The sequence below is a fragment of the Quercus lobata genome, chromosome 5 (assembly GCF_001633185.2).
Source record: "Quercus lobata isolate SW786 chromosome 5, ValleyOak3.0 Primary Assembly, whole genome shotgun sequence".
Taxonomy (NCBI): Eukaryota; Viridiplantae; Streptophyta; class Magnoliopsida; order Fagales; family Fagaceae; genus Quercus; species Quercus lobata.
This window is the reverse complement of record NC_044908.1, coordinates 17080110-17091599: the sequence shown is the minus strand read 5'-3', so window position 1 is coordinate 17091599 and position 11490 is coordinate 17080110. Positions and strand designations below refer to the sequence as shown.

The 11490-nt window shown below is 33.6% G+C and overlaps 1 protein-coding gene across 1 annotated transcript; it reads left to right on the top strand.

Moving 5' to 3' along the window:
• The first annotated feature begins 2286 nt into the window (after positions 1–2286).
• LOC115990080 lies at positions 2287–5525 on the top strand. The gene is made up of 5 exons (XM_031113943.1): positions 2287–3849; positions 3976–4104; positions 4218–4409; positions 4848–4891; positions 5013–5525. The coding sequence occupies exons 1-5, from the start codon at positions 2287–2289 to the stop codon at positions 5326–5328; spliced, it is 2244 nt and encodes a 747-aa protein (XP_030969803.1). The 3' UTR covers positions 5329–5525.
• The last annotated feature ends 5965 nt before the right edge of the window (positions 5526–11490 follow it).

The window sequence follows — 11490 nt, the reverse complement described above, 5'->3', positions numbered from 1 at the left end:
CCAGAACTTGTTGTTGGTTGGTCACTTCCTCACCCTCCATGGTACAAAATTAATGTTCATGGTGCTATATTTGAAAGTCTGTAGGCAATAGGGATTGGAGTTGTAATTCGGGACCATCTTGGGTTGGTAAAAGTTGCTTTGAGCAGAAAAATTAAAGCTCCATTCAAGCCCCTTGAGACTAAAGCCAAGGCGATGGAGGAGGGAATGAGGTTTGCTTGGGATATGGGCATTAGAGTTGCAATTTTTGAAGGGGATTCATAGGTGGTCTTTCACTCCCTACTTGGTCCAGCTACTCCACCTTTAAGCATTTTCAATATGATTTTAGGGTCTTTGTTACAAGCTAAAAGGTTTAGTGAGTGCAAGTTTTCTTTTGTTCCCTAGGATGGTAACAGAGTGGCACACGAGCTAGCTCAATATGTTAGGAACTTGTCAGAGTCTAGCTCTTGGATAGAGGAAACCCCATGTATCATTGAGCAATTAGTGTCTCAAGATGTATTGTTTTTATCCTCGTCTCAATAAAATAAAGTAATTTTCATCAACAAATAAATAAATAAATAAATAAATAATAAATTTTTTTGGGGGGGTTTGTGAACTAGGTATCACACTAAAGCTTTTCTATATTATTTTTTATTTATTTATTTTTTTTTAAGAAAAGGCTTTACCATACTAAATTTTTTTTTCCCTGATTTTTTGGTGGAATTTTATCTGTGTTTTTATGGGATTAAAGATAACCCTTTAGCATCTCAAAGCTAAGCTCCTTAAACTCCTACAGCTTTAAAAATATTTGTCTATAAAACATGGAAAAAATTTTGCCTATAAATTAGGGAACAATTCAGAACAAATGAATCATTCGTTTCCTTCAAAAGCTCAATAGAATTTCTCTGTCACCATCTCTCAAAGCACTCAAAAGAACATGAAATTCCCAAAGAAAAATCTCTCATTTCACTTTACAATACAAATAAAAGACCTAATTGATCTGAGCACACTATTCATCAAGAGGCATGCTTCCTGACATCAATTATGGTTGTCAAAGCATATTTACTTTGCGGACATCATAGGGAAGGCTTATGAATTAGCGATTCGAAAAGGGAATATAGTGATCATCGAATTATATTTTCCTCCTAACCAGATATGCATTATTTTTTATTAGTATGACGTATTTTAATTATTTATTTTATAATTCATTATATTGGGGTGAGAGGATTTAAACCTTGATAATTCCATTGCAAACACCCAGAGATGTTTACCAAATGAAATATATATATATATATATATAGTTTTTGAGAAATCAACTTTAATAAGATACAAAAGTTTGTGCAAATAATAAAATGATTTGCATAATAATAAAATACAATATAATGAATATGATTTCTTTTTGTGAAGTTTTTTACATAATTACATTACAATTTTAATTAGTATTTAAATGAATAGCTTTTAATTTTTAAATTGGTCTCAAATATTATATATTCATATGATGTGTGTATATTGTATCATAGATAAATTTTGCCCCACACCCACCCACAACCCCAGTGTTTCTAGCCATCACCGCCAAAGGATCAATGTCTAGAGATTGACATCTTTGCTTAAACTCTTAACAACTTTAAAAATTGAAATCTACTCCGTGATGAGCAAAGCTTGGGTCTAGGGTCTCAAGTGATCAAAACTCATTACATATAGCCAAAAGTGGACATTACAATTAGCAAAATCACAACTGATCAAGTCACTAGATCCAAGTGAAGTCACTCCTTAATTTAACGAGGGATCATGCGAAAGGGAATTCCAACTCAAACCCACTAATTCCACCCGACACTTTTACTACATTGGCACAACTAATACATGAGAGTCCTCGACTGTAGCACTTCCCAGGCACTTGAAATCAGCTCTTCACTCTAAAAAATGTGGACCCACTAAGCACCTAGAATTTGGAAATTTGTGGACTTATTTTTTATTGTAAAAGAGCAATACTACAAATATAAGAAATTTTAAAATATTTTCAAGATTTTACTTGTTCTTCTTACTTGGACTGACTACTAACATTATTTTTTTAAACTACCATTAACAATTTGCCTTCTCAGCTGGGTGTCAAAACATTTTATAAAATATTTGTGTGTCTACAAACTTTCTCTTGTAGAAGGATTTATTTAGTTAGAATATTAACTTACATGTTCCAATTATTCACCTATATTTAGTAACCGACCCTTTTTCCACTTGCCAACCCAACTCGGTCAATATTCTTCAATTCAAAACAACTCTTTTTTCTCTATTCTCTCTCCATTTCCCTCCAAAATGAGCAGAAGAGATGCACCCACCTCTCCCTCCAATGACAAGGATCAATCATCCACCATCCCCCAAGATTTCAATCAACCCATCCGGAACAACACTGAAGCTTTGTATCTCATCGAGTCCAACCTTTCCCGGCCCCCGAACTCCGAGGCTGCCCGCGCCTCTGTACTCTCTAAATTAGCCGAATACGACCTTGATTCAGTCCGTGAAGCCATTAGCTATGCACGCCAGAAAGTCTTCGTGGACGAAGAAAACACCACCGACCCTGTCGAAGGAGATGACTCGGACTTTCCCAAAGAGTATCAAATTGAAATCCTCAGAAAGCGACACAGAACCCTCAAAGCGCAAAGGGAGAATCTCATCTTTGATAAATATTTGGCATACATAAAGAATAAGATTCAAGAACTACAAGGCAGAAAGAAAGAGATTGAAAAGAGAGCTATTACAGCGAGGAAGAACTTCGAAACACCAGACTATGATAAAAGAAAGCTCAAGAAACACGAGTTGAACGTTGTCGGCACGGTAACTACACGAGTCAAGGCTTATTGGAAAGACTCCATGAGTATGGAGCTAAAGAAAGAGTTGTTGAGGATACGAATAGAAGACCTTATACTGCATTTAGATAAGAATATTAAATCATCGAACCTCGTAGAAACGGTGATGGACACGGTGGAGTATGTGAAGGTTGCAAAGAAGTGGAAGTTTTCAATGTGTTGCTGTTGTGGCCTGAGGTTTTTCGATGCCAAATTGAATGTGGAGCATATAAAGCGTGCCCATTTAGGGTCTTTATCTAAGAAGTTACTATCCATCACGCAAGAAGTATTTGATTTGGACCACAACGCCATTGAATTCGGCGAAAGGAGACCCACCAAGAAAATAACGGAAGAAGATATGTCAAGAAGAGTGTTTGAGTTCTTGGATTATCTCAACAATTTGTACGGGCTACAGAGTGTTTCAAACGATGAGGCTGTAGGCGAGCCTTGTGTTGCAAATTATGAAAAGATTGTTTTCAATGAGGACTTCTCTTGTGTAGTCTTTGACAAGAGAATGTTAAGGGGAGAGCTTGCAGTGCCGAATGATGGAGCTGCTGTTACTTCTAGTTTTGTTGAAGAAATCAAATTAAATGATGAAGAAATCGTATCAAAAGATGCTATTGTGGATTGGTTATTGAAGGGTGGTACTAATATTGGGGAGCAATTAAAGCAATGGGAAAGTTTTAGAGAAATTAGTAAAAGTCAAGCGATGAAGTTTTTCAAGATCTATCGGGCTGAATTTCACCTGATACAGAGCATTTGTAAGAAAAAATTTGAGTGTTTGAGAGACATTTTGCTGTGGCAGAATTTAGAGAGTATATGTGTTAAAGAAGATAAGAGAAGAGAAGAGTTTGCAGGGGACAAACCATTGAGTTACATGTCTCTCTTGTTAAAGAGACAGAGGGAGATTAAGAGCACAAATGGTTATAATTTTGAGTCAGATATGATATTCGATATTTTGGGAGAAGAACAAGTTGAGGACAATGAAATAAGATTCGTGATCATGAATCAGATTAATAAGATGGCTGAAAAGGTATGCTATAGCCAAATTAATGAACATGTGAAATTTTTCAAGTTGTTTATTGTAATATTAAATATGTTGCTTGATGAACTGTTATATTCCATAGAATGATAAAATCTCAGTTGTTTGTTGTTGCAGCTTTACAAATTTGATGCTATTGTCAGGACGGCTACCATTGCAATGCAGCAGACTGGGAAGAAAATTGAGTCAGTAACTGCTTATGACTACCGATCATATATGGTGCCCCTGCTGAAGTCATTCATGCGGGTTTGTGTTGGGTTCTCTTTGCTGTTTTGTTGAAAGTATTGAAAGTTTTTATAAAGTTACTTTCTTGCCTGTCTATGATTTTATGCTTTTGAAATAATATTTTTCTTTCATAGGCACGCCTGGAGGATCTGGCTTACAAAGATGCTGAAGAGAAGTCTAAGGCTGCAACAGAAGCATTGTTGTCAGAACCTGATCTTAGTGACAAGAAGGGCCCGGACAAAGGAGGTGGTAGGGCAAGACAAAGACACGTAAAATCCAAGGATAAAAAGAAGAAAAAGGATCACAGAAAGGCAAAGGAACAAAAGGTCTTAGTTATTGTTCTCTTTCTTTTTTATGGTAGTTACAGTTGTCTAAAGCTCAGGGTGTAAATTCACAGGAATAAATACATAATAGGCAGGAAATAAAAGTGGTAAACATGTTAAATATTAACATAAGATGACAGATTAAACAAATATACTTGAATTGAATGCTTAAGGCTTAAGATAAGGATGAACTAGAGTTAAAAGGCAAAACAAAACCAGAAGAGTGTAAAAGAAAAGGGAATTTAAGAGGAATCCAAGTTAGGAAAATGAGGATCAAGTTTATTAGAATAGTAGTATTTAAGGATCTGAACTAATATCATACCTTTTTGAAATAAAAAGAAAGACAGATATAAGATCTGCAGAAAGTTCCTAGTTCCCACAAAATATAGAGAATCTATCATGCAAACTAATGTCTCCAAAACATGCATTTGCTTATTGTAGGCAATTGGATGTGGCAAGGAGCAGCAGGAAAATGTGGTGCAAATGTAAGTCTTTGTTTTTGTTATACTTTCACATTTGCATGGACTAAAACACATGTAAATTTATGTAAATTTGTAGTCATATGTGAATAAAGGTCATTGTGTGTTCACCTGTGCTGTGCTTCAGTTTCTTTACGGCTGCACAAGGCAGAGATGATCCTCCTAATCCTGAGATTGTTGGTCCGGTACCCATTGTTCAGTTGGAGCAAGAGGGATGGAAACTTACGCTTGAACAGGAGAGGGAGCAAAGAATGCTTGAAGAGCATTTGCAGTACCAGAGGCAGATTGAGAATGATGCCAAACAAAAGCACCTTGCTGAGCTAAATAAAGCTGGAAGCAGTGCAGGAAATATGGAAAAAATGTGCCTTAGGCGCATCAACTTTGATGACTTTAACTGGAAATATTTTTATCAAGCTCAGGGTGTCAAATCGGATGAGAAATGAAGCAAATTTGAAGAGTAGCACCCCAGAGAACTTATCTGACTAGACCCAATTAGAAGTAATAAATTGTCTTTAATGAAACACCATCAATATTTGAAGAAAGGATCTTGATGCATGTGATTAATCTTAGTTGGAATTGTCCCCTTTCAATCTTAGTTTGCATCCTGTTCAGTGCTCTAACACCCTTGCAACTGGCAGCAGACACTAAAGAGAACCCTATAATGGAGGTCGGAAATTTATAACAGAATAGGACAATACAGGCATCGAAGTTCAATTAATTAATTAATTTTTTTTTTTTTTTTTTTTTTTCAGAGAGTTACAATGAGCTTGCTATAACATGCTATTCCTACTTGTTTGTGGGTCAATAAATAATGCATCATTATACAAAAAGAAATTTATATAAGAATAATTACTATCCAAAAAGAAAAAACAATTGATTTGAAATATGACATTCGTCCTCATGTTGATTTAGTAGGGACCTTTTTGATATAAATATTATAAGGACCAAAATAAAACATTTCAAAGGATAGAAACCATTTTGAAACCTGGGACAAAGGTTGAGGACTATTTGTGCACTTAACCTTATGAATGATATGAGATGTATGAAATGAACAACAATAAGGTACTAATATTGTGGGTTCCAGTTAGCTCAATTGGTAAAGTCTCTGGTGGTTGTATAAGAAATCTCGGGTTCAATCCCCGCCTACACTAAAAACTGATTGATGTCTTAGTCTGATGATAAAGAGTTATCATTAGAATCGAACATCATAAATTGAAACTCTCTAAAAAAATAAAAATAAAAGATACTAATATTAATTATTATAGAAAATAACTAAATAAAAAAATCAAATAATGAAACCTAATAGTGTGATTTTCAAGAAATGTATCATCAATTATATCACAGTCCCAGTAATGATTCATTGACCTTAAATAAGCTTGAAATTCAAAATGAAAAAAAAATAAAAAAAATTATAGCTACGAAAAATATAAAATTTTGGATTAAAAAAAAAAAAAAAAAAAAAACAGAGAATGAAATATTTAGTACTCATTATAACCTCAATGGTTTTTATTGTTCCTTTCCCCCTAATCAACCCTTTTTTTAATAGTCCCAATCCTTATTCCATCAACAAATCTATCACTTAACACGTAAAATAAAGCAAACAAGAAAAAAAAAAAAAAAAAATGAAACATCCTAGTTTATTAATAATGACGTTAGCAATGGTGAAATAAAGTTGCAAAAGTCTCTTATCTTTGAATAATACTTCTATTTAAAAAAATTTATTTCTATTGAAAGTATGATATAGAAATATCACTTCCCCAGCCTTATCCTTAAGTTCCTTTTCCTCTTGATTCTAAAATAAATAAATAAAGGTTCCTATTGCTCTTGGTCATAAAAATCTTTGCCATGTGCATGCAGCAGGAAAGGAACTAAAGAACAACACAGATGAAAAAACATAGAATTTAAAGTATGTAGAAATTGGGAGCACATAACGCCTCGAATTTACACAATTTACATTCGTTTTCCCAAACAAAAGAAAAAAGGTTCCAGAATGCAGGTATAATAGTATGAAGAAAAACAAAGACTCGTGCTTGCTCCATAGTTCCCTGCTGCTACATCCATTAGGATGTTTCAAGTGGTATAAGTTGACAATAGCTGACAACAAGGGTATCAATTCGAGTTAGCGTGTCGGATTCGTGTCGTGTCGAGGTAGGGGTATTCGACTAAATGACTCAACCGTAACCCGACCCATTTAATAATCGTGTCATGATCCTTCAACCCTAACCCAACCTATTAATAAGGCGGGTTGATCTGACCCAACCCATTTGACATGCTTAATAAACGAGTCGTGTTGGGTTGACACGAATGTAACACAACCCATTTCAACCTGCATAATATTAAATATAACATCCATCTAGAAATATTTTTTTTTTACATCCCAAAAAGCAGTGCATACACCTTAAGTCTTCAACCCACATTCAAAATAATATAATTCAACAAAAATATAACATTTATCTAGAAATGAGTTCTTTATACTCCAAAAGAAGTGCATACACTTCAACCCAAATTCAAAATAATAAAGTTTAACAAAAATAAAATAATATAGTTCAACAAAAATATAATATCCTCGGAACTCGCCAGATACTAAATATCAATATTGAAAGAATTTGAGCAAACAGTAGACTAATCCTGACTATGACCACGATTATCATCCATAGATTCTTTGTTGATGTCAAAATTCATAACATCTTCCACAAGTTCATCCAATTTTATTTGTGCAAGTTCTATGCCACAAAAAAAAAAAAAAAAATTATTAGTAGTTCTAGAATCTAAAAGTTTCAATTTCTAATTATATCCCTTGTAAATTTTTGTAATTACTCACTTTGCTTTTTAAATTTAAAATATATGTTGGATATAAAAGGTATTTGACAAATCTAAAATAAAATAAATATTTATTTGTTATACGAGTTAAACGGGTTGTGTTAAGTGGGTCATTTCGAGTTGATACAAATAAATTGGCGTGTCAAACGTGTCTATTGCGGGTTACACGGGTTGACCCGCTTATGACACGTTTCTTATCGTGTCGCTTTCGGGTTGACCCGTTTATAACCCAAACCCGAAAAAACCCGTGTTGGGTTTGTGTCGTGTTCGCGGGTTGGGTCAAACATTGACACCCCTAGCTGACAACTTTCTGAAATTCGTGCAACCTTCATACAAAGGTTGCTCAGCATCTTTGAGTAAGTCATAACATTTTTTAGCATCTTCATTAGGTTCTTCTTCACTGTGTTGCACATATGAACCTTCCCCAACTGTTTATTCCAGATCATTTGCATCATCAAATTCATCCATTAATCAACTATGCGCGGGGAACACTTCATGCATATATCATCACATTCACCGTTCAGATCTTCTACTCCTACTTCAATATTCGTAGCTCTACTAGATGTGGCAACAAATGTAGACTCCCCATGACAATACTAGGGATCATAACCGAGACAAATTCCATTGGTCACTAAGTGATCATGCACAACTCTTGGTTCAAATAAATATACATTCAAACACCTTTTACATGGACATGGAATTTTCCCATCACTAGATTTACTTTTTGTAGCAAATTGGATAAAATCGTACGTACTCTCTTGAGAACCTTTTTTTATTCATCTAACTCTTTGTTCATTTGAATGTACAGTAAATTAAATTAAATCTACAACATGCCATTGTAAAAATAAAACATAACTATCATTGCAATTTTCATTCTCACTTTCTTTTACTTCATAGGAAGATGACCCTTTCCTATTAAGCGTAATGATATATTACATCATGTCATAGTGGACAAGCATTATACTGCATCTAAGCCACCCCCTTGCTCCAATTCAAACAACCCCACAACTATATCTCAAATCAAACAAAAGGATTCATTATTATGATATAGTACAACGTACACATCAAGCAACAAATGATCAAAAAACCAAGAAACACTCCCAATATTAAAATTAACCACCCTTATACTCTCATCTCCATGCATACCACTTGCTTGTTCCAATTCAGACAACCACCCATGTTCATCATACAATATATATCACAAAGTATTTGTAATCATACTATTACGTTTAAGATCCAATTTATTTATTTTTTTTTCTTTTTGGGACAAACCCTAGTAAACACTTACTTGATTGAAGGAGCTAACAGTTAAGCTTGTCAATTAGTTTCCTCCTGCAATGCCAATATAGAACACAAGAATCACGAATCTTTATAATATCTGGATTAGATTCAAGTACTTCAAAGATATATATATATATATATATATATATATAGTTAAAGTATAAAAACATGAAACAAAAGGGAAAGACTCTTATCACCTTCTCCAATCCCAAAATCAATATCATGCTAATTCTCAAGGAAGAAAAAAAGAATAAAATAAGGGGGGAAATCTGAGAATATATAACAAGTTTTGCCCTTCAAAGATGAATATTATTCCAGACCCCGAATGGACAGTACATAAAAGATAGATCCAATGGCACTACTAATACGCATGACAACTATAAACTTCAAAAAAATTCGCACATAATAGATAGATCCAATACATCTAACAATGATGTGTACATGCAATGATGTATAGAATAAAGGCAGAAAAGATTTTATACAGTATTGTTGCCTCTATTTGGATCCTCTGCCACTATGAAAAAATAAATGTAAGTATTGTTGTTGCAACAAAAATGAGAGCAAGTGAGAACAAATTGGTCACTGACTCACAGTTTTTATTTATTTATTTTATTTCATCTGAGTATAGATATATGATTCAATGAATCAAATGCCGATATGTAAAATTACCAAATTTATTCAGAACTAGCGGGATCCAATTGAAATCAAATCATTTTTTTTTTTTAATATATATATATAAGTAATGAGAAAATTTTATTAGAATATCAAAAAAAGTGTTGCCCAAGTATGCAGGAAGTATATAGTAGGAACAAGAAACAATCAAACACAGAAACTACAAGCATCCATCAAAGAAAAATTCAAAAAAATAGAATGGCTGCCTATACAGACAACCAATCCAATAAGATTTTGAAGACAAAGAGTTTAAGATCAGAAATTGACCTTTCAGAATCCTCAAAATGAAAATACCACAAATCTAATAGAAATAAAGTGATCTTGCTACTTTGATCAATTCAGTTAAGGTGCAACTGAGGAAAAAAATGCAACTGCATAACATGACATGACTATATGGTGAAATGACTCCCCTAAATGTTGAGTAGCTTTATGCCCAAATCTAATCTCTATTGATTTTAAAGTTGGATGTGGAAAGTAATTTCATTTGGTTCCAATAGTCAATCTACATTAACAAGCAATTGAAAATTAAGAGAAAATGGAAAATTAACATATATAGCAAAATTTATTAAACAGGGAATTAAATGAAATATTTTGCTTGAAAAACAGTATAGATCACGACCATTAGCAGAGAGTTTTGATCCTTATGATGATTCCCTTCAAGTTGCCTAATTTCACGCGATTCCATCACTAGCTCCGATGATTTTAACTAGTTATGTTATTTCAAAATTATTGTTGTTTGATTTTTGGGTGAATTGCAAATTACAGCTTAAAGTTTGGAGATGATTGGATTTTATACTATGAAATTTCAGGATTTAGATTTTACCCCTGACGTTTGGGAGTATTTTGATTTTACACCTTAAAAATTGAAAATTTGGATTTTACCCCTGATGTTTGGGAGTATTTGGATTTTACACTCTCACGTTTCAGAATTTAGATTTTAGCTCCTATATTTTAGGGGTATTTGGATTTTACACCCTCACATTTTAGAATTTGGATTTTACCCTCAAAATTATGAAACTTTAGGGTGTAAAATTCCAAACACTCACTGTTAAGATTGAATTCAATGGTTCTTGTGTCTAGCTGTATTCGAGGTCAGCTGGGCCTCCAAGAATTGGGGGAGAGAAAGAAAAAGAGAGGAAAAGGGAACTGAATTGGAACTATACTTTCTCGATTGATTTCCCCTTTACAATAGCCTCTTCCCTTTATACATCTCCTCCAGCTGTCAATTAACAACTAACAAACACCCTAACTAACTCCAACTGACACCAGCTGTCCTGTCTCTACACTAAACTACCCGTGTATACTCATGACACCGCAATCTGATATAAGCAGTGATACTCCAATACATGTACTATACAATACAATCATGCACTACCAGACCATACTACAAAACAACAGATCATGCTACAATACAAGCATACACTTCAATACAAAATCATGCCTAAAACTCACAAACTTTAGGACGGAAAAATCCAAATTCTGAAATGTCAAGATGTAAATTCAAAAATCCCAAATTTTAAAGGGTTAAATCCAAATTTTGAAATTTCAGGACATAAAGTCCAATTACCCCTAAACTTTAGGAGTGAAATTTGCAATTTGTAATTTATCTTTGATTTTTTTATGATCTCTGTATTTAAGGAAAGTGTTTGTTGTCTCACAAACAAAACCAATCAACCAAAAAAGAATTGCATAAAAAGCAAATGACAGTAAATGCCAATTGATGTTATGCCTATGGACATAAGTAGATAACTATTGTTAACCAAAAAAAAAAAAAACAACAACCAAGAATGTACAGTAAAATATATATATAAGATAGACTTCTACTACAGAGC

Excerpts from the sequence above, each read along its gene's own strand:
- LOC115990080 (XM_031113943.1), top strand. The coding sequence starts at position 2,287 with ATGAGCAGAAGAGATGCACCCACCTCTCCCTCCAATGACAAGGATCAA. Across the intron at positions 3,850-3,975 it reads TTAATAAGATGGCTGAAAAG|CTTTACAAATTTGATGCTAT; the intron begins GTATGCTATAGC and ends TTGTTGTTGCAG. Across the intron at positions 4,892-5,012 it reads CAGGAAAATGTGGTGCAAAT|TTTCTTTACGGCTGCACAAG; the intron begins GTAAGTCTTTGT and ends GCTGTGCTTCAG.